General features: G+C 38.2%; 1 protein-coding gene across 4 annotated transcripts in view; it reads left to right on the forward strand.

The window, feature by feature from the left end:
• Positions 1–20,851, forward strand: part of Zdhhc21 (zDHHC palmitoyltransferase 21) — a 56,593-nt gene extending 35,742 nt beyond the window's left edge. For 3 of the 4 annotated variants that reach the window (XM_085686187.2, XM_085686188.2, XM_085686190.2), the window contains 3 exons: positions 3,736–3,852; positions 12,544–12,587; positions 13,168–20,851. In XM_085686187.2, the coding sequence (XP_085542313.1) occupies positions 3,736–3,852; positions 12,544–12,587; positions 13,168–13,300 (294 nt within the window). In that variant the 3' untranslated portion in view covers positions 13,301–20,851. The remainder of the gene's footprint in view (positions 1–3,735; positions 3,853–12,543; positions 12,588–13,167) is intronic. The other variant, XM_085686189.2, reaches the window with a different exon arrangement.
• The last annotated feature ends 3,358 nt before the right edge of the window (positions 20,852–24,209 follow it).

The following is a 24,209-nucleotide window of genomic DNA, read 5'->3' on the forward strand; positions in this document are numbered from 1 at the left end:
ATTGCTTTAAATATTCATAATATCCCATTCAAAATAATGTATTTCTGTTGGTGGGCAGGCACATTGTTCTCAGTCTTACTCATATCAAGCAGTCCTCACATCTTTTCTGTCCAGTGCCTGTGGTTCATTTAGTTTTGTAGCTCAAGTATCTCAATATATGGACAAAAGATGAAATTTAGAATTTCTGTGTTAGCAGACTAGAAGTAGAGAACTTCTTTTATCAGAGGAAAGTTTTCCAAAACCCAGGGAAACAAAGTCCTCACAATCCAGCATTGTGAACTGAAGAAATGCTGACTTTTTGCTCTGTGATGGACGTTTAGACCTGGGGACTCTGTGATGGAGAATGCTCTACAGAATCATTTTTATTTCTATTCAATTTAATTAGCACCACCATGCCTCTAAGGAAAGATTATAAACCCCAAGAAGTCCTTGAGAAAAAGCATAACTCTTGAATACTTAGCTGGGGAAATACCGTGTGCCAATATTTGCCAGTTGTACCTTAGTTATATTTATTTAACAAATTAAGAATGCTGTGTTGTGCTTATATTAGTATGGTAAGGCTAGTGTAACAAAATACCACAGACTGTGTAGCTTAGAAATAATTTTTCCCTCCTAATTATGATGACTGTAAGTCCAAGGTTATGGTGCCAGCAGATCCTTGTTTCTTTGGCTTATGGACACCTACCATATCCCACTGTGTCCTCCTCAGTGGTCTTTCCTCTGTGTAGAAGAATCCTGGACCTTCCTTCTGTCCCACATGTCCTCGCTTTTGAGGGCATCAGTCATATTGGAGGAGTGCCCACTTCAGTGTCTAACTTTAATTTAGTCACAGCTTCAAAAGCTCCATCTCCAAATATAGTCAGATTCTGGGATACTCATGTGCTGAGGTGTTGGGGGTTAGGACCTCGACACATGAATGTTGGTGCCTTGTTTACCCAGTAACACTGTTGTCAAAGATTCTGAGCACAAGTGCTTCTTGATGTTGATACATTTGATAAGGCAGTTTGGAACTTTAAAATTGCTCTATCTAAAAGAAAGAAACAAAAGGCAGAGGTAAAATACAGATTTAGATTTAATATTGATATAAGTAATACATGTGTGAACTTGGAATCCAGATTTCTGAAATTATAAAAGTGATAAGCAATTTCTAGGTTAATTTTTATTCTATAGGTAATTTCAATATATCACCAAATGCACATCTAATTTTAAAAATAGATGATTTTAGTCTTACCACATTAATAACATTTGTAAATTATAGTAGGTTATAAAATCTTTTCTATATTTTCATAGGAAGCAGACAGGCCAGATTTTATTTGATTCAAATAAAATTCAAAGTAGTCAATTCAGAATAGTAATTTCTGCATACCCATGTTTCAAATCACTCTACCACGTAAACCATGTACTAGAGAGCTGGAGACTTCTGGGAAATGAAGGCACAGCACCCGAAACCATTGCCAGTGACTCTCAAAAGGATAAAACCTAACGAAAACAGCAGTGTAGTTTCAGACCTGATGAAGCACATGTACCTGGTTAACCAAGGAGCTTGGCTTGGGGTGTGGACTCAGGCTTTGTTGTGTGCATGGGTACAGGAAGGATGTCAGGATGCAGGCGTTGCGAAGGAGGAAGGAGAGCTACACTGACTTGTGCATTGGCATGGCTCACGTGATAAGCTCCAGGAGATGTTTGGAGAGTGAATGTATTTTGAGTGTTCCCCGTGGCTTGAATTAGTAGGGTGGATTTTCTTTGTTCATCTGGGGTTTCTCGCACATGAGATGAACAAGAAACACACAGTTCTTGTAATGCTCAAGTTATTGCTACATGTGTGAAGTACATCGCTTCTCATTTTTATTTTTTGTAAGTATTCAGAATTTGACAGCCTAGTATTTGAGTGCTACATAACAGTCCAAGTGGCTTGGGAAGTTTTAAATTTTCTTGGCTAATGAATAAGTGTTGAAGGTATAGAACAAGATGTTTTCTGTGAGTCTAATGCTTTATCCACAGAAAGACATCAGTCCTTTATTTTAAACAAACACTGTTTCTTCAGTGGCCACCTAATATTTTATTTTCTGTTACTTATTCATTTATTCTTCAGAAATTGGGCTCCATGCTATCCAGCTTGACCTTGGCCACCTTGTCTTCCTGCCTTTATCTCCCAAAGCTCTGGGATGCTTGCACCCACCATACCTGGCCCAACCTTTTGGGATTGCTACAACACCGTTAATCCCTACCCTAAATCAGGAAAAGACCATCAGCCCCAGTGATTGGTTGTATTGGGCACCCTTCCACTCCACCTGTTGCATCTAAGAACTGGCTGGTTTCCTCCAAGTTTAACAGCCTGTTAAGCTCCTGGAGAATCCTAAGTCTTTGACTCCCTCTGGTATGTTCAGTAACCATGATGCCAAACGAAGTGTTTTTCTTTTTGTCATTAGAACCCACTTCACTTTAAGAATCCTCAGTTCCACTCCCTGGAAATGACCAAATGACCTTTGTCTTAACACAGTTCCCATTCCCACCATGTTCCTTCTCCATCTCTGCAGTAACCTATAGTTCCTGGGTGTGTTGAGCACATCATTGTTTATCGAGTGTGCCACAGGGCCAACTCCATGGAAGAGTGAATGGAGTACTCTTGGGGAGGCTGTCCCTGTGTCCTGGTATACAGGTTTTCCCCTCATTGGAGCTAAATTAGATAATGATTAGGTATTGGGGTCACTTGATTTTAATATTATAAATCATGCCTGTACATTACAAAATTTTTACAGTGTGATGACAAATGTTAGTTTGTGGACCAAACATCCCATACCTTCTCTGATTTTTGTTTTCTGACACAAGCAGTGTTTTTTTTTTTTTTGAGCAAATGTTTATTTAACAAAACACAAGAATCTAAGTTGAGCAAAGCATTCATTCCAAAAATAGCAGTATGGTTGCAGCAAGGTGGAAAATAGCAGAGTGGGTTCTAGATGCTCAATTTTAAAGAAATATTTAGGACTACGTTTGAGGTCAGTATACGAGCATCCAGAGAACGATAGACAAGACCAGTTCTTTTCTGCTTAGATGTGAAATACTTGAATTATGGCATTGCAGACACACGTTAATCAGCTCTCTTCTTCTGACCACCATCACTGGGACTCCTGCACTATGGCCCTAATCTCATATACAGGTCATGTGGGAACATAGAAACTTCTCGGAGCAAAAGTTTAACCAGTGGAGGCTTTTTCAGAGACCATAGTTACGATTTCGTCTGCTCTAATTAGATTCGGAATGCACAATCCATGAGAGGACAAAGTGCCTTGCATATGGTCCTGGTCTGGGGCAGTGTGCTCCATTGTAGCTGGCTTGAGACCTGCAGAACCAATGTTTCCTAGACGCCTACTCTTCCTTTTATCCAGTCAGCTTCAGTATCTCATACCTAAGCAGCAATCACTTATTTCTCATCCCTAGTGTGCCCAGCTTCTTCATTCCACTCCCACATTAATTTCACTCTCACACATTTGTAACTAGCAACTCGGGTATTGAGAGAGATTGATGTTTCAAGGTACATATAGTAGTGAAATCCTATAGGTTTCAACTTTGTTCTAAGTTCTAAAAGTTAGTTTTGAAAATTTCTAATATTTGTGTTGCTGACATGGAACAAATGGAGGAGGTGATTTCTTTAAAGCAGTAAGGGAATACTTATGATGACATATTGGTTATGGTCTCAACAGTAAGCAATTCTTAAGACTTCCTTTTTCTTTGTAGGACCTCTTTGTTGTTCGGCATGAGCTGGCTATCATGAGACTAGCTGCCTTTATGGGCATTACCATGTTAGTTGGAATAACTGGACTCTTCTACACACAACTGACTGGCATCATCACAGTAAGTGTATCTTCAGTGTAAACTGACATGCACAGACAGATGTGTGACTGTGGACCTAATTCTAAAGTTATGTGACATTTACAAGTTAAAGGAGAATATTGCCTACAGCTGTTAATTGTGTGTAAAGTTTACATCAAATTTTGCATCCCTCTTAAAAATGAGCAGAAGATTTTTATATGACAGCAGACCTTATGCTTATAGCCTTACTAATGACATGTACTTCTAGCGTTAGCGTCTAGCATGAAGTCATTTTTCTAATCTTACTTCCTTTTATAACACACCAATCATTTTGTTTTCCTATGTTACAGATAAAACTACTTTTTCCTTTAAGTTCTTTAAGATCAATACCCAAAGATAGAATTGCTAAGACAAACATTTTATTAGTAATTAAACCATTTCTTGGATGTCCTAATTGATTTATTGATGTTCAGACTAAATAAGTCATCACTGTTTAGACAGTCTGAAAGACTGTCAGCTCCTCCTTTTATATTTGTTACGTCTTGAGGGATGTCAAGTCTATTTTGACATTTCTCTACATTGGATGCAGTCATTTTTTATACCACTTAATTGGAACAATTACATCAAATACTAGACAGTGTCAGGTACTGTTCTTTTCATGGGTGCATTTATTGCATGCGTTTCTTAGGTCAGTTTGAGGATATGGTAGAAAAGCAATGAGAGATGAGACTTACTGTAGTGTCAGCCATTTTTTAGAGTAATCATACTCATCCTTTTATCATAACAAAAGAGACTTTAAAAACTGAGAAAATTCATAAGGATTGAAAAAAGAATACTCCATTGGAGAAAATGTAGGCCTTCTTAAATATTATGGGAAGGACTATAATTTGACTTAAACTGTTGGAAGGGGAATTGTCAGTGCCTATCATAATTTAAAATGTACATTCCTTTTGACCAACTTTGTCAAAATAACCTTGTAGATGTTATGTATTTGAGTGTATGTACGCATGCTCACAGGGGCTGCAGTGTTGTATTCTGTTTACCATCAATATTACCTACCAACATATAACGAACAAACAAGAAAACCTCAACACCTACCACTAAACAACATATTCAAGAATTGTGGTACTGGCCTGGGGATGGATGGATGGATGGATGGATATGTGTGTGTGTGTGTGTGTGTGTGTGTGTGTGTGTGTGTGTGTGAACTAGAATTGAGAATGATACAGCCCCTTGCTGTCTATAGAGAATTGGTTTCAGGATGCCCTATGGATACTAAACTTCACATTAACTGTTAAAATCCTTTATTCGAATAGCATAATATTGGCACATACATCTTTTATATATTTTAAATCATTTCTAGATCCTTTATAATACCTAATGCTATATCAATACTATGTAAATTGTTACCATACTATACAAATTGTTTAGGGAGTTAAAATGTAGACTGTGCTTAGGTTTCATCTCTGGATACGTTCTGGACACCTTTTCATCATATCTGGATGCACAGATCTCTACACTGTGAGCCAGTGTGAATTTGGAGATAGCATTAGAGCAGTGGAGAGTCACAGGGGATTGATTCATTCTGTGGACATCATCTTTCTCTTTCTACCCTTGTGCCCCCCTCATCCAAAAGGGTGTAATTTCCTTAGGGAAGAGTTTGGTGTTTCATAGCTTGAATGTGGGTCTATTTAATAATAAATAGGCAAAACAAATACTGGCTCCTATACTTTTACTAAGATTTCATAGAAGCAGGGTTCCAATTTTAATAATTATTTCCCCATTGTTTTCTTTGACCTGGGATGAATATTCCTCCCTTCATAATTTCATTTCCAGAATTAATGGACTGTAATACAGTCAGGCGTTTCAGTAAACTGACGAATCTGAAGCAGAATTTTAAGGGTACTTTATTTTCACATTTGATTTAAATTAGGCTTTAAGTGTATGTGTTGTGCACTGTAACTGAATTGAAAGTCATGTTTACAAAAGCAGTTGGCTTTGATGCAGTTTCCTTTATATAGGGAACAAGTTAACTTGGCAGCGCTCACTAAGACTTAGCTCTTTTGCTCTTGTATCTGAATGAAGTAGACAGTGGTGCTGTTGTCAGTGTAGCTGACGTCAGCATTAAGGTGCAGCAGTGCCAGGCAGCAAGAGGAAGTCCATGCTGGTGAGCCCCGTGTTGACAGTGTGGGTTAGTCAGACTGGTCCTGTTACCATTGATAGGAGATGTAACCAAGAAGCCTAACAGCTGGCCAGTGTCCCTGGGGAGGTTCTGACAGGGACCTGCTGCCTGCTGTGACACTCCTCTGACAGTTTGTCTAAATTCTGTGTGCAAGCATTTCCGTTTCCTGGGCACAGGAGTTTGTGCGCTTGTGTGAGCTTCTGATGTCCTCTTTGGAGCGCAGTGCATTTGCTGCTCAGTGCGGTGAAGTTGGGGTACGGTGAGCTGCAGCTTTAATAAAGCTAAGCGATTGTTGCCTTGGCCTCACAAATGCTCTTGGATTCTAGTTGAATACAAAAGATAATTTTTAAAATTTTTACAGAGAAAATATTTCTTATACCTCCAACCCTTGTTTGATTTGCAGTCAATATTTACCTAAATATAGAAAGAATTATTAGTACATGGTGACTCTGGTGGTTTAAAGTAGAATGGTTCCTATAGACTCATATATTTGAATAATTAATCATCAGGGAGTAGAACTCTTTGACAGGATTAGGAGAATTAGGAGGTGTGGCCTTGTTAGAGGAAGTGTGTCACTATGGGTGGACTTTGAGCTTTCAGAAGCCTCTGTCAGGCTCAGTCAGTCTCTCTATATTCTATATATCAGAATATAGAACTCTCAATTACTTCTCCAGCACCATGAATGTTTGTGTGCTGCCTTGCTCCCCACCGTGTTCTTCTGCAAATGTAAGCAAGCTCCAATTAAATGATTCATTTTTTAAGAGTTGCTGTGGTCCTGGTTACAGCAATAGACCTGTAATTAAGATGGTGACTTAATTTTCACTGGAGTTAATCTTATGCAATGAAAATTATCTCATGTTCAAAATATCAAATCAGATTAAAGGAGGTTAGCTATTAAGTAACATTTTATTAATCAGTTAATAGATTCTCTTGCTTTTTAATACGTATTCAGAAATATAGACTTGGAATTGTCGATCTTTATAATTGAGTTTTGCCAAATATCAGTGAATCAGCGAATTGAGTTCGTGTAGTCTGTGTGCAAATCATGCTTAGCATACTTAGCTGCAGCCAGCACTGAACATCTTTCTTTAAAGGGAGATCTCTGGCATTTTGTTTTCCTTTCTAAGGGGTGTGTGTGTGTGTGTGTGTGTGTGTGTGTGTGTGTGTGTGTTTCTAATACAGCCTTCTCGATGGTAAAATTATGTTACATATCTCCTCAATGCTGTCTTAAAACCCTAAAAATATTGCCCAAATTTATTATGTTTCTTAGATGCTTTTCATGTTCTATGTTAACATTGGATATATTTCTTTGTATGTGGATAGTAATAATTTTATAGAGACTAGTTTCTCTTTTTTGTAGTAATCACAATTATGCATGGAGTTGAATAACTTGTGTTTCTGAGCAGAAGTGTTTCTATACCTCACTTCCTCTTTACTCAGTGTGATTTGTTCAGGGACTGCTTCAAACAGTCAAGTGAATGTAAAAGCTGAAAACAATTTGTGTTCTGATAGGGCTTGTTAGTAGGCATTTTTTCGAGAAGTTGATTTCTTCAGCTCATGATCTAAGTTCACATGCATAGTGAGGTTAGAAGACGTGTAGATTTTTTATGTATTGACTTTTGATCTTTGCCAAAGGAAGCCAAGTGTCTCTCTCACACATTCTGTTGGTTCATTGGTGATCTCCCAAACCTTAGTCCCAAGGCACATTCAGGTCCCTAACTCTGTGTTTACTATTGATAACCAGAAACTTCATTGGAAGTCTAATTTTGATGTTAAAATATGAAAGTAGTTAGGTTTGGGTCTCACTTGGAAGCATAGATTTTCAGTTCTTCCATCTGTTTTGGTGACTGTGAAGTCACCAATAAAGCACTGTTTGCACAGTCACCCTCTGTGGCCTGTGTGTGCCTGTGTGATCACAGCCACCCTCTGTGGTCTATGTGTACCTATGTGGTCACAGTCACCTTCTGTGACCTATGTGTACCTGTGTGATCACAGTCACCCTCTGGGGGCCTGCATGTGTGCCAGTGTGATCACAGTCACCCTCTGTGATCTATGTGTGCCTCTGTGGTCATAGTCACCCTCTGTGGTCTATGTGTACCTGTGTGGTCACAGTCACCTTCTGTGACCTATGTGTGTTTGTGTGGTTACAATCACCCTCTGTGGTCTATGTGTGCCTCTGTGGTCACAGTCACCCTCTGGGACCTGCATGTGTGCCTATGTGGTTTCTTTGTGTGTATGTGAACATCTTTGATGATTTATTAAAGACCTTGCCATCTAGCTGGTTACTCTATATAAATAGATGAGTAAATGAACAATGGTTTATATACTTTCAAGTTTTTGCTTTATGAATAAATTTTAAACCCCTTTTGGTTGTAGGATTACATATATATCCTCAGACATTTTATATTTCATTTTAAACTCCTATAAACATAATTTGAATATTGAGATATTCTTTTTAAGCATGAGGAAGTGCTTAATAAAAAAATAAAAATGAGGATTCTTCAGTCATTGAAGATTCACTAGGAATTTTAATACATACTGATCTATTTAAACCTAACAAAACCTTAGGAGGTAAGCATTCCTAAGTGGTAGTTGAGGTATAGAACTTTAATTTCTTCCCGATTATATATAGCCAGATGATGGTTTGATGGAGAAAAGCAAAGAAGTCATTTTGGAAAGAGGTTTTCAGTAGCTATAAATGTAAAACTTTCTGCCTCTGCACTATTGTCCTGTTCTTGATGAAATGTTTATGTGAACTTTACATTCCAAATAAAAGACACAGCTGGTCCTCTGTTAGTGATGGATGCTGAGGAACTGCCCATTTCTAGAGTAAACTGGTGAGTCCTGGAGGGCAGGAATGGTTAGGAGGGCTTCCCTGCTTTCACCTTGAAAAAAAAAGTAAAGCTAAAGAATTACACTATTTCTGATTTGCCGAGTTAGTTCAGTCCTGCCAGGTGCTTTTGATTCTAAAGTGAAATGGAGGTCAGAGGGTGCACTGCTCTTGCAGTGATCCCAAATTTGGTCTGAGTACCTCCATGGGATGGCTTGTAACCACCTGTAACTGTATCCCTGGGGATCTGACACCCACTTCTGGCCTCCATGAGCACTTCCATTCACATGCGTACCTCCCCTGTTCCCACCATACACACACAGCACATAACTAAAAATAAAATAAAAAATTGAATGTACTGCTATTTCTGTACTAGTTAGCAATCAAATGAAGCTCATAATGTTAGAACTCAGAGACAGAGCAGGTATATGATCATGAACTAGAAAAACTTCCCTAAAAATGTTTCCAAGGCTATATTAAGTCAGTATTGAGTCATAAATTAGATAACTATGTGCAGCATAGAGGCCTAATAGCCAAGGAAACCTACAAGAACAGAGTTGAGGTGTCTTCAGGGCTGTGTCTCTGATGGACGCCTTTACTCTCATCAGGTCTTAACGTCTGGAATGGTGAGAAAGTCCTTTTGGAAACTGTTCCAGAGTATATAGGCCCAAAGTTAGGGACTCTTCTACCTCTGAAGACAGTTAATAGAACCAGATGGACCGTTTGACTTTATGTGTTGTTCAGTGTGTCTAAGGCCTCTCTCCCAGACGTTCTTTTCCTCACAGTACAGCATATGTGTCCAAGTGGTGGTACTTGGTGAGAGTGGACTCCAAGAGAGCGGTTATCAGCCTTCTGTGCTCAGAGCCTGGCTTCTCAGTCCTGCTAGCCTGTTAACAAGAAGGCTATGGTGATAAATTCTTGCTTTTCATACTACACTCCAGTTCAGTTTTCCAGTAAATCTATCACTCCCTTCTGCTAAGAAATCCTTTTCTCTCCATTCCAGACACAGTCCAGTCTTGCAGTCAAACATAATTTTACACAGAATCTGAAAGATCTTTTCTTACACCAAAATTAGCCATAAAGAGAAGACAACAGGCACACATGCAGGCAGAACATTGCATACATAATAAATAAATAATTTTTTTTTTTTTAAAAAAAAGGAGAAAACAAAGTTTTGGCAGAGAGAGTAGGGAAGATAGTGCCTGTCTCTGAAAATCTTGCTGGATTTACTTGATTTTTTTTTAAATGAAGAACTCCAGTTTTTAAAACGGTGAGGCATCCTCATATTGCTTAGTTGTACAAGCTGATTGGAGGATTAAATGTTTTGATCATTAGATCATTCTGGGTATAAACATTTCTCAGAACTAATTGTAGCAGTGCCGAGTAAATATGTGATTTTCACATTCTTGAAAGAAGGGTTTATTCGGTGGCTCTCTGTGTCTGTATGTTGTATTATATTCCTTCTGTAGCGTTAGTCTTGTTGGTCTTCTCCCCGAGTGCCACTGAAAGGGTTGAATATTTTCAGTGTGCTTAAAAAAAATTCTCACATTTGTCTACATTGTAGGAAAAAAAAAGTAGGCCGAGTTTAGCAGTTGTGGGCAGCATGGTTTTCCTTCTCCTGCAGTGGCCGGGTCTGTCCTAAGCAGCGGGGCCTGTTTGTGAAAGATAATGTCTGACTCTGACCCCTGCTTGCTGCTTCCAGAGTGAGAGCTTACCATGCTCTGCTGCAGGTACAGACTGTGCTGTGTCTGTGTTGACAGTAGTCTGGATGCAGAGGTAGAGAGGGGAGCATTTGTCGTTCTAAAGAAAACAGTGGCTTAATTCGGGCAGCCTCGCAACACCTATTTATAGCACAGTAAACAATTCATCCTGTGAAAGACATTTAAGGAGGAGTGTTGTCTGTCTCCTGAAGTTGTCCGAATACTTCAAAGGTTTCTCTATATGAAAACTAAATTTGGAGTCTTTAAAGTTGATTCTTTTCAGAACCATAAGTAAATCTACTGAGTATGGATTCTATACAGTAAAAGTTGTCCCCAGAATTAGTGGTGACAGTAGATGGACCCTGCCTTGCCGGTCCTCACGTAGCTTTCAGGTGTAAAGGTGTTGTCAGTGGCTGTATTTCAGGCATTCGCCTGTGTTTAGATCAGCGGTTCTCAACATACGGGTTGTGAGTCCCTTCACGGGAGTCGTATACCCAATATCCTGCATATCAGATATTTACATTATGATTCATGACAGTAGCAAAATTACAGTTATGAAGTAGCAACAAAAATTATTTTGTGGTTGGGGTCAGCACGTGAGGAATTTAGGGTTGAGAACCACTGCTCTGGAGATAGTGTGCGATGACTTTGTCCTCCTTCCCTCGGCACTTTGGTGTGGGCTCCTTCGCCGTCGCATTACATGTCCACACCTGAGACGTTACTAAATGACCATAACCACGCCTGTGCAGGTGTGAGCCTGAAGCCCAGCTTTCCTCTAAATTCTTAAGAAATGTTCTCATATATTTGTAGTCTGTGTTTTCATTTAGAATAAGTAAAATATTGTTTTCAGAGGAAGTTATGAAGTACAATAAAAAGAAGCTTGTTTTCAACAGAATTGTCAAATGCCATGAACTTCAAGGCATAGTAAAAAAAACTATGTATATAGAAGATGTAGCAAGTCTGCCCCCCCCCTTTTTTTTTTACAAATCTTCAGAAAACTCTGTAAATAAAACTACTGTTTGTTCCTAGTCTTCTAAAACCAGATTTACTTCCCCTTTTAGAGGCTAGCTGCTTGTTCAACATATCTGACAGTCATCATAAGTGTTCATCTAGCATGGCTAAATGTAAGGGCTGTGGACTAGCACCACTGAAGGAGCTTCTGTGTTTCTATGAACAGTTCTGATTAGTATTGTTATTTTCCAACGTCTGTCATGTGTAAGTTAGGAAGGTCAAGTCAAGGGAGAAGGCAAAAATTTATCTAATATTTTTGCAGTATTGCTTTAAAATGTTCTCACACTCTAAATTTTTACCTAAATGTAAGATTGTGCAATTTGTATATTGGGTATTTGGATCTCATAACAGTTCAGCAGTATAACTGATAGGCCTCTGTTATTACAGTTTGCATTGTCATTCTCAGACACCATCCTCTGCTGAAGTGCTTTCCTTCTATGCCTGCATTACATCCTTGCTAAAACACTCAGAAGAGATTGTATTGTTGTAAAGATTTGGTTTGTTTGTTGGGAAAAAAATAAATGTTTTATTTTCTGACTTATATTTTTGTATTAAAAGACATTGTAACATGATCAATTTATAGACTGCCTTATTGAATTTTGTTATTTATAGAAATCTTTAAAACCCAGAGTCAGTTCTACTCTCTGCATCTTGGTAGTTCTGTACTCATTGATGGTTTTTAATTGTTATTTGATATTCATTTATTTTTAATACATATTTGTAGACAGTTGATTTGCATGGAAATATTAGGCTTTTACAGAATTTCCAAGCAATCAGATGTCCTCAGAGGTTATAACTGAACGCAATGGTTCTCATAGAGGGTTTTGATACTTTCGTAGTTCAGTAGTTTTTTTCACATGATGTAATGTTGATTTTATTTCCCTAAGGGGACTCCAGGTTGTATAGATATACAGACTTGTTAATCTTTAGAATATATTCTGAATAGACATAAATATTCTGTAAGACAGAAGTATTGTTACATATGAATATAATTTTTCTATTTTTAATAGGATACAACATCTATTGAAAAGATGTCAAACTGTTGTGAAGAAATGTAAGTATAAAGTCTATAATGATTTTATTTAAAAATAAAAACAACTGATCACCTTTGAGAATTATGTGCATATGTTAATAGTAATGATGACTTTTTCTTTTCTTTTTTTTTTTTTTTTTTTTTTTTTTTTTTTTTTTTTTTTTTTTTGGTGCCCCGCCTGAGACCTAAGCTAGACAGGCATATCCCAGTCTTACAGTAGGGGTCTTTCAGCCATCAGAGTTTTTAAACAAAATAAGTACTAATCACTCCAGTTTTCTGACTCACAGAAGTAAGTTAAATTATTTGTTGTAAAAGTACATCAAAAGAAATTTGCTACTGTGTTGTTGACACACATTCTGTTACCCCGAGCTCCTCCTCTGCTTCCTAAGTTACCCTGGGTTGATTGACGATGCAGATACAATATCTGCTATCCGGAGCTGAAGCACAGCTGCATGCCACATTGAAAGAAAGCTGTATTTGTGATGCTGGGACACAATGCATCAGAGTCCAGTAATGGATCCCCAGCCAACCTGTATTGTTTTAGCTGACTGAAGTGCACCATGGGAGTGCTGTCTTTCACTAATAATGCTGTCTTCTGTAGATCGCGGCCCCGAAAGCCATGGCAGCAGACCTTCTCAGAAGTTTTTGGCACTCGTTGGAAGATCCTGTGGTTCATTCCTTTCAGGCAGAGGCAACCACTGCGAGTTCCCTACCACTTTGCCAATCACGTCTAAACAGATGGATGGTGGGCACAGATGGGTCCTCCATGCTGGAAATGCGTTACAGGTTTTATGAGAATAGAACTATGACAGTCTTCAAGTCAATTAAAATCCACCCACCAATCTTAGGCACCATAATGTGCCCCACGCTTTATTTTAATAGTGATCTTGATCCTGTTGTGGGGCTAATACAAGATCTATATTTAAGTTTTAAAAGCATGTTTACTTTCAAATTAGCCTTTCACCGGGATTTCTTTATTAGCTTTTGTTACTAAATTCAAAAGGCAGTGATTGGGATGAAATAATTGTACATAAATTTCCTTCACTACTCACAGTATTTTAAATTTTAATTTATAAGAAATTTGAGATGTTTAATGTTTACCTTTAAATAGTACTAACCAAATTTGAATTTAATTCTTCAGGTTTACAAAACTTGATATACTTTCTTAGATGTAAATTTTCTTTTTTGAATATAAGTTAAAATGCTTTTCATACTTCCTTTTCTATGTGCTGCAGGGTTTTTAATATGCAGTGTAGGGTGAGCAACAAAGGGCAGTGATTGCCTGGGAGCAGCTCTCTGATGCTTCCTTCCTCTTTCCTGCTCATCAAAAGCGAGATATGACACACGAGTGTAATGCACCAACTACTACCTTATTATAAAGGAGAAATTAATTTTCCCTTCTGCTGCAGTTATTGATTGCTGTTAGAATGTTTGCTCCCAGGAGAAATTTGTGACCAGTCAGGCATATATTCCTGTTTTACCCTAAGAGTCTAATGACTGAAAAGGATAGGAATTTTGCAATAATTCCAGTTACTTCTTCAAGTGCAGTTATATCAGAATGCAGATGTTTTAAAATGCTTGTATAACTGGATGGTGTGTAATACACAGTATATAAAGGAATACTGTGTTTTAAAGTATGTATATTTTTACTTATCTGCCAGTAGATCTAACTGTACACATTGAAAGTTTATATATTATATGATAAATACTGGTCAACTCATATCAAAGTTTAAAAGTAGATCATTAACTTTATATACCAGTAATCACCCAGGTTGAAATTGAATTTTCATTGCCCAGTTATAATTTGCATCACCCTAGAGACATTTTTATTATAGCTGATGTCAGGAAATTATCTTCAGATAGAATGATCTATGGTAGTGATGGTCCTTGACAAACATGGAACCTTTTTGTATGCGAAGAAGTTTTGTATGATTTCAGTTTTTTATTTAGAATACTGCATATCCACATGTTTGAAAAGTGTGTGCGCTAGTGACCTTTCCCCTGAAAATGATATTGAACAAATCTACCATTCTTGAACCATATACATACTTTTTCTGCAAGTACTTATAAAGTAGGGAATCATAGCTGGGAAATACTGAAACAGAGATTATTATTGTTAGCCAGTCAGCTGTACTGTGACTAGTTCTTTCGGATACTGTCAATGTCTCATAAACTAATAGAATAATCTCTTTTCGGGAATCTTAATACCGTATTTTCATGTTCTAATTATGTTTTATTATTTAAAAGCTTAGAAGTGACAGATGAAAATATTTATTGGTGCTAAGACATTTAGTAAGTTTAATATAAGAAATATTTATAAAGGTTAGGAAACATAAAATTAGTTTGTTTATTTTAGGCAAAGGGGTTGGATTTTGTGCAAGCTGACTGACTAAACTGGCTGATGATATATTCTAAAAGGAAATGGTGTATATATAATGTAGGGAGATACAAGTTGATGCCTTCGGCTATATGTATTCTGTTCACATAAGACCTGGAGCATTCATTGCAGAGCCAATGAAGGCCCAGTATGGAGCTTTGTAGACTTGCTTCAACTTTGGAGTAGCAGTAGCTCTGACATGAGATAATGGGGATGTTCTCTTTCCCGTGCTGGGAAAGTGTGGGTCTGGTTTTCTTAGGTTTAGGCACATTCTCTTCCCTTTGTCTGTACTCTCCCAGGTCCTGATACCCCTCCGCAGTTTCTTTCAGTTATTGTACTACAAACCAATGCACTAGTTTGAGCTACAGAAATGCTATTATTAATGTATTTACATAATCTATATTGCAGTATATCTATATATACTTATGCAGTATTGTCAAATGTATATGTCTACCCCCACAGGGGTTTGTAATCATTACTAGATTCCTAGAGAAAAGCCTGTTGGCCACTTCCTAGGGATTAAGCTCCTATGTTCTTTCTGCGCCCTCTTTTGGCTAATTGATGTAATTATTCTGACTCTAGAGACTTTTACTATCCTATTAGTGGGTTGTAGCTTCAATCTGTGAACATACGAGAGGTACACACTTATGGGAACATATGTATAAAAGTGTAAAGTTTTATGAAAATTGAAAATGAATGTGTTACTGTTGGTGATGTTTCTTCTAGGTGAATTGCTTGACTTCATGTATGTATATTGTACACTTTACTGTCAATCACAAAATTAGATTAGGACAAACTATTTCATACTTTACTTTAAACCTTATTTTGGTAATTTAACTGGTTATCATTATGAAAACTTACTTTAAAATTACTATTTTATTATAGAACAAAACATTTATTACAGTTACTGTGGCAACCATGTCATCCAGTGTGTTTTACTGGATATCTAAAGAATACAATTAATTTTTTCAGTTCAATTTTGGAATAGTTCCACACATATACAGACTCAATTGCCTTAAAATGATCAATAATTGATTAACAATACTATTTTTTCTTTGCTTTTTAAAAAACTTTCTCAGTCAGAGTTAAGTCTTTAGATACATGTGTCACTCTGAATAGCCGTGGGAATAACTCCATGTGTGGAGTGGTAGAAAGCAGCTTAGCAGGAGATTTCCTGTTAGTCTGTATATTGCATTGAAGGCTTTATTTGTAAGTTTTAGCCAAATGTGTGTTCAATGATATTTTTACATTAGCAGAATCATTTCTTGGGCTTCTGGAGTTAGAGTGTATTACAGGCTGCAGTTGCACTTGGTAAACAATTAGGGTTGGGCCTGCAAGGTGGCTCAGTACATAAAGGTATTTGTTGTACAAGACCGGTGACCAAATTGGTTCCAGAACCCTTTTAATGGTGAAAGTGAAGAAAAAAACCAAAAACACATTCCAAACCTGATTCCGCAGAGTTGTCCTCTGACCTCCACAAACATGCCTGGCACTCATGCCCTTCCCCATCATCTCTCTCTGTCTCTGTCTCTCTCGCACATACAAGTTTTAAAAATCTAATTGGATAAACTTAATGTTGGCAATAATGAACTGAGTTCAGAGTCTTCTAAACATTAAGCAATCTATTAAAGAGTCTTAGTACTTTGTAACAAGACTTAGGTTTCAGATTACTAAACAAGCTGATGTGACAGAGTGCATGCACAGGATACCCTGGGTTCACGACCAGGGTAAGGACAGAAGAGACGCAGAGGAGCTGAGTCGAATGTCTCAACTAACACCGGAGCATCTCACTAATGTGTAGAGGTGGCTCCATTAAGAACGGCAGCTCATTCTAGCCATTCTTAATCAGACTTCAGGCTACTTCCATACAAGTAATTAACTGTTTTGCGCAAAAGATGTGTGAATTCTAAACATTAATCACAAAGACTCATATTAAGAACACACTTCCAAAACAGGAGGTACAAATGAATTTAGATAAAAGCCAGATAGTTTTCTGTATTAGATCATGGGTAGTTGAATGGTCTTCCATGTATTGCTAAAAATTACAACTTGTCTTGCAGTGGCTTAATATGGCACTAATATTCATTAGCATATGCTAATTTTGTCTAGACTGTTCTCTGACTAGTTCTCTTGTATGTCATGTATAAGTAGATAACCTAGCTACAGTTCACTAACCTATAGTACTTCATTATGTAAATTTTGAAATGGACTCTACTATACATAGATATATTGGGAATTTATTACAAGCATTATGTAATTTACTAATAATTAAAACGTTAGACTTTCATCCCCCTCTACTGATGCTTTAAAAATTACAAGTATTAGCAAATGTAGTTAATAAGTTCTATAAACTTAGTGTGTTGTACTTGCTCGTATTATTAACCATGTAATTAACTAATGAGTGAGTATATGATTTAGTACCCACATCTGTTGCCTTCTGTTGTAGGTACCATGCTTGGAATTTATCTACAAATAAAAATTTTAGTATAATTTATGTTTAGCTGTTCTTAGATTCTATAATATTCTATAGCAGAACATGGGGAAAGATTAGATGCTGTTTACTTGAAGTGTTTTATAACAGTATTGTGTCTGACTATATGAACCAATATTTAGCATTTACACTACCTTTGTGATGACTTAACATCAGGAAGTGACTTTTCTCACTTCTTCCATCATCTTTCTGCATTTTTTTAAAACCAAAATTATTTTTAAAAACCATTTTGTTAAAACCAATAACATTTTTATCAGTTCTTTAGGTGTGGCAATATTACCTGCCAGTGATAATTTGGAACAAGTTATTATTAGTAGTAGTAGTAGTAATAGTAGTAGTAGTAGAAGACAGGTTTTACTGGCTTTGAACTCAGAATCCTTCTACCTTTGCCTCCCAAGTTCTGGGATTACAGGCATATGCTGCTGTGTTTGGCTCAATGCTTAAAATTCTTAAGTCATTGGTATTAGGTATTACTGATTTCATTATCGTATCTTTTACTTTCCTTTTGTCTACCCTAGAGTTCAGGTACTAATGTAGCAAATAGCCAAAACCTTGGATAAAGAAAGTAGGGGACATTGGTAAGATAGAGAGAAGGCTGCATGGACATAAACAATCAGCATCTCTGCAGAAGAGTTAAGACTGGGGCCGTGATAGCACAGACTCCCCTTGCCAGCTCCTCATTCCTAGCTAGCACCATGTTACTGTAAGAGCCCTTCGTTCTGGGGAGCATTTGGTTTGAGTTATTTAACCTCCTCTTATATTGCTCTTTCTCTTTAGCTGGCCATATGCTCTTGAGAGATTATTTTTAATTTTAGATAATTGTGTAGGATATGTTGACCTGCATCATTTTTAGCATGCACATGTTAAAATAACATGGAAGTGCAGATGTGTAATACAGAGGAGAAGCGATAGGATGGCAGTTTGAGAGAACTGGAACCCATTTAGGAGTCTCTTATGGCAGAAGAAAAATGCCGAGAAAATTCACCCGTTTAGGTATGAATTTCAGCAGAGAAAATCACCAGTTAGGTATGAAGGCTAGTTTACGCTTTAAAGATTGGGCTCTTTTGCTGATATTGGGACCCTGGAGGTCTTCCTTGCTGTTGGCATTTTTAATTCATTACCTCGTGTGTATACCAGTAGTGCTTTCCACACTTGCTCAACTGTTTAATTAATTACACATATATAACATTTTCATCTCAGTAGCTTTATATGTAAAGATAAAGCCAGAGCAGCCAGAACCAGGCACAGCTCCTCTTGCAGTTCTGCTTGCCGCTTCCACAGTGTCGTTTGTGGACTGTCAGTCAGAGGGAAGACTTGTGCACGTCCTGTGAGCTTTATGTCCGAGCCAGTGTGGGTGGATGGTATTTAACCAACTGGTGCCTGAAACTCGTGTTTTACAACCTGAGCAACTGAAACATCCTGGTGCTATTTGCTTTAGCTTTGAGTTACATTCTTAATTCTTGAACCAAAGAGTTGATTTTCTTTTTGCTTGACTGGGGTTAGTTTCTCATCTGTGTCTGAAGAAGTGAACAGTCAGTTGTCAGCGCTTACTTTCTGTGAATGCTGGCTGAGCGCAGTCCGTTGAAAATGATTCTTATTTAGACTTAGCTTTTATTCTTTCATGCGGAGTGGTACGGATTTTAATTTTGTATTTTAATATAGTGTGGTTACTTTATAAGGTATTTTAATAAGCTGAAGCTACTAAAGTTATTGAATCACTTTCCCCCTTGGCTTCACTTTGGCAGAGAAGAAAAGCTTTTATTTCTATAAGCAAAGTATTCTGTTAGACACTTTTGATGACTACTCAACCATATGCTAAAATACAGGGCAAATAATGGATCCATTGTGAATTACAAGTCAAGAATTTAACATGTTTTTTCTGTGTGTAAGTATAATCCTTAATGGCTTTAAAGAATGATGCAGGTATTTTCCTATTTTGAAAGTAAGATGAAATTAAAGGACATTTAAAAAAACATAAAAATCACTCACACACACACACGGAAATGCAGAAGTACCTTAAGTTAAGTGAGCATCCTTGTAGAAGTTGAAGTTTGCAAAAAAAGCAGTCTGGATGCTGCTGCTTACTGTACATGAAAATTAGAGTAAGATTGTTTTACAAACTATTTTTCTTTTTAGTGATTTATTTCTCATAACTGGCAGAACCCAATCCTGTGGCTGGGCTTGTCCAGGTGTAATACTGCTGCATGTGATTGGCTTCCCTCTTCTCCCCAGGACCTCTACAAACAGCCGACAGTGTCTGCTGAAAACTGGGGCTGCAGTGGCTGGTGCCTCGGGCAGTGCTGGGAAAGTAGACAGTCACATTGAAAGTGCTTGTGTGTCCATCAGCTGTGTCTGTGTCTCCTTTAATCTTGATACAATGTGTGGTTTTTGCAGTGAATTCTGAATGAAAAACAAAATCAAGTCTAAAACTTGAGAGGTGAGGAGCTCATGTGCATGAAGTGTGTCCAGATGAGCAGAGAAAGGAAGCAGGGGCTGGGTGGGGGTGGGGGCAGCACTGTGTCTCTTCTGAGCTGTGTTGCCACTGGATAGATTCTTAATAATCTCACTGCATGTCCTTTGTCCATAAGGCAGAGTGGAGTCATTTTTTTCCAAGTTGTAGATAGGAACAAATTTATCACTGCTTTCTGTGTCTTTGTGTGATTATTAAAAAGCAAAGAAAAAATTAACATAGATTGGAAAAAGCAACTACTTCCACCCCAGTCAGCGGTACTCAGATAAATGGGTTGCAAGCCCAAGGACAGAATAGGCTCTCGGGAGAACGGTACATGGACCACAGTAGATGAGCATGCTCTGTGCCCGGGCTTAGTCTAGCAAGTATAATAACCACACAACACTGGTGTCATTTTGAGGTGCCTAGAATTCGCTGTCAGCCCCAATTCTCACAGATTCCTAAATGAAAGAGCCGTCTGGAGTTTTAGTAATGGTGTTGCTGCAGGGGCCTAGGCAGACCCTGTCTTCAGACTTGTGGGTGTGCTATCATTCAGCTCTAGTGTGTGTAGTCTGAAGGCCATTCACCTGCCTCATCCACTGGTTTCTTTGTTGCCCTAAGTCTTCACTAACATTTCTATTGCTGGTGATAATAAGGACAGAGTGCATGTAGAAGTCAGAGTGCTTTGAGAGCGGGAGGAAGCCACAGGTGGGAGCTGAGATGGACTCATTTGTTAAGATGAGAAGTCCACCCTGGCTCTTTGAATGAAAATGAACTATGTGTGTATCTACCTTAAGAACAACATTGCTTTTAATTTATTTTAGTGATTTTGTTTTATTCATGTAATGTTCTGTTTTCTTTGCAAATTGCTTTTAATTTAAATTGTGGAATTTTTACTTCTCTTGAAATGTACTATGTACTGTATTTTTAGAAATCTTATTTTTAAATAAATATTTTTGAAAAACATAGGATTGTTGTAATCCCCATATCTCCTTATTTATTAAAATCTACCCCAATTCCGGATTTTAGAACTACCATGTTTTAAAAATCCTCCCTCCCCAAATGTTGTGCCATTGGGTAAGTATTTAAAATTAGTGGCCTTGGGCTGTTCTTCTACCATAGTGACAGAATTCATTACAGATTCAGGAAAAGCTAGGTATACATATTGGATTTAAAATTGTCACTATTCCTAAGTAGGCGTATTATTTTAGAGATCTGATTGCTCCATTTAGTAGCTGCCTAATGTATTATTCTAGATGCTATTTTACAGAAATCCGCCTAGTGAAATGTGAATACAGTTTCATTCTGGGCACTGCTTTACGTCCTGAGGTTTGGAGTTACTGAAAGCTCAGGACATTACCATATGCAGACTTTAAGGACTGCTGCTTGTTGTGAACACAGAGAGTCTCTTAGTGAGAATGAGCTGAGCACAGATGTGTCAAGGACACACAGGTGACCTGCTAGGTCGCCCTGGGGATAGAAAAATGAATAACTTTTATCCTTTGAAATTTTTACTTTTTTTTTCCTTAACAAAAAAGCACTTTTGACAAATACTTTGTACTAACATGACTTGTAGATGAGACTATAAATTTTGCTGTATTTGATGAATCAAACAAAGCACTCATTGCCTTCTGACAAGTTCAGAGACTATTAGTCTTACTGGTTCCTTTCACATCACTTCCCCCCCCCCCCTTATTCTAAATGGCATTAGCTCAGTGGGGATACATTACAACATATTTTCATGGTTTCGCCTTGGGCCTCCTCAATATTCATAAAAATTATTGCAAATTCTTTCCTTTTTTCTTTTCTTTCTTTTTTCTTTTTCTTTTTGATTTTTCGAGGCAGGGTTTCTCTGTATAACTTTGGTGTCTGTCCTGGAACTAGCTCTTGTAGACCAGACTGGCCTCAAACTCACAGAGATCCGCCTGCCTCTGCCTCCCAAGTGCTGGGATCAAAGGTGTGCGCCACCACAGCCCAGCTCCAGATGCTGGTGGTTTTTTACATGTTATCTTTATTGATGTTTACTCTACCCTAACTTTAAAGGGAGGGGCTAGGGAGATGGCTCCACAGTTAAGAGCACTTGTTCTTGAAAAGGAACTGAATTTGGTTCCCAGCATTCACATCAGGCAACTAATAACTGGTAACTCCATCTCCTGGGGATGTGACACCTGCTGTCTGCAGGTGCCTGCATATGCGTGCTTATGCGCAAAACAGACATACAAAGAGTGACAAGTATAAGACAGAAAGATGTGTATGTATTTAAACCTGAACTCAACATGAATTAACAATTTTAATTAATATTTTTGTGAAATATAGCTGCCTTCATAGAAAAAAGTTGGTTTTACATTGCTTTATGATTTAATCAGTTACATTGTTACTTTGTAGTCTGAAGAGACTTAGTCTTGTGCAGAGAATGTGGTTGGAAAAGGAATGGGTATTTTACCAGCCTCTTGAGGAAGCCGAGTATTCTTTTGTATGATACAAAAACGCAAGTGTGTCCCAGGTATGGTGGCCGTCATCAAGAATACAAATGACAATTAATGCTGATGCGGATGTGGGCAGGAAGAATCATTATACACTGGAAACTGTTGCAGCAACTTTGGAAATCAGTCTGGAAGTGTCTCAAAAAACAAGAAATAAAGCTGTCATGTGACCCAGCTACAATATGTGCCCAAAGAACTGTCACTCTCCAGAGATGCCTGCTTGTCAATGATGCTTACTGCTGTAGCCAAATTCACAGGCAAAGGAAACAACGTAGTTGTCTACCAACTAATGAATAACAGAAGTGTACATACACAATGTAGTTTTATTCGCCTGTAAAGAAAAATGGAATTTGCAGATAAACAGAAGAAACAGACCAAAAAACAAACAAAACAGTATACTGGTTGAGGCCCAGAAGGGCAAATGCCACCTCTCATCTGTGTATGAGTTCTAACTCTAGTGCATGTGGAATCCAAGAAAGTAGGAAGTGGACAGTGGTGTGACGGGGATTCTGGATAGGAGGGCGGTAATGAGACACAGGCAGAGGGAAATAGACAGGGAACATTAAGGGTTCAAAGGTTTAAGCGAGAAGAAGGTGGAAGGATTGGGGAGATGAAGAGGTAGTGAGGAGGTTAACCAAAATGAACAGTATATAGAAAGCCATTTGGGAACCTGTTGTCTTGTAGTTCATATAAATAAAAAAGAGTTGAAGCAAGTTAGTTTACATGGGTGATAAAAACTACCTCTAGAAACAGTGGAATACTAAACAAATAACCAGACACCTTCACAGGAACTGGTCAGGGAGGTCCCAGAGGATCCCAAAATAACGAAGCCCTTGTCAGTCCTTGATTTCTAACCAGAACTGGAGGCTGAGACCCTTGCTGAATTGCCATGTACCTCAGTTGCAGACAGTTGGAATTAGCTGGAAGCTTCCTTCCTGTTGGTCAGTTTTTATAGGGCCAGATATCTGTAGGCTGCTGGGGGTGCTGGTAGGGGAGGCATCAATGGTCTGACCCAGTTGTGAACCACTAACCCAGTGTACTAGGCAAGATGTGCCTACCCATACAGCAGTGGCACAGCTGTTGGGAGTGTTACCAACTGCCCTCTGTGTATTTAAGGCCCACTCCACAGAAGGGAGTCCATGTCTGGTCCTGTAAACCCAGTTAATAATTCATGCCCAGGGAAGTCATAAGTCTAAGGAAGAAATTTACTACTGTTATCTAACTAAGTTGACATAGCATCAAACTGCTGTCCAAGTATCTGTTTATACATATACCCTGTCATGAATGCAGAGACTAAAGGCTGCCCAAGATCCTGAAGGAGAACGACAGTTTAGGGCTAAAATCACCCCATCTAAGACTCATTACAGAAAAGGGGGAGGGAAATAGTCAGAGCCAAAGCTAGTGTGGAATGCCAACCTCTCGATTCATACAACCATTGTAACCATGAACTCAAAGCTGGCCATGTGCACAAGAGTGGCCTCGCCAAGAATCCATGGAAGTGAGAAGAGACGCGCGGCTCTACTCTCCAATGCCGAACTATTTGTTGAGTACTGATAGGTTGTGGGAGAGGGGTCATTGCCTTCAGATGTCTGCCCCATGCTGAGGCTACCCAGCTCAGACAGACAGCTCCCAACCTCCATCACGCAGGTGGCCACTAGTTAAATTGAATGTGAGGAAGAGGTTGTTAGGGATGGATGAGGATAGACAGGGAGGAGGGAGGCAGGAGAGCGTAGGGGTTGGGAGTGATCAGCATGCATTATGTATGTTTGTCAATGAATTTCATAAACCCACACATAATCCATACATAATAGTTTCTTATAATACTCTTTAAAATCCATTGGTC

Source organism: Myodes glareolus, chromosome 3, assembly GCF_982192425.1.
Source record: "Myodes glareolus chromosome 3, mMyoGla1.1, whole genome shotgun sequence".
Classification (NCBI taxonomy): domain Eukaryota; kingdom Metazoa; phylum Chordata; class Mammalia; order Rodentia; family Cricetidae; genus Myodes; species Myodes glareolus.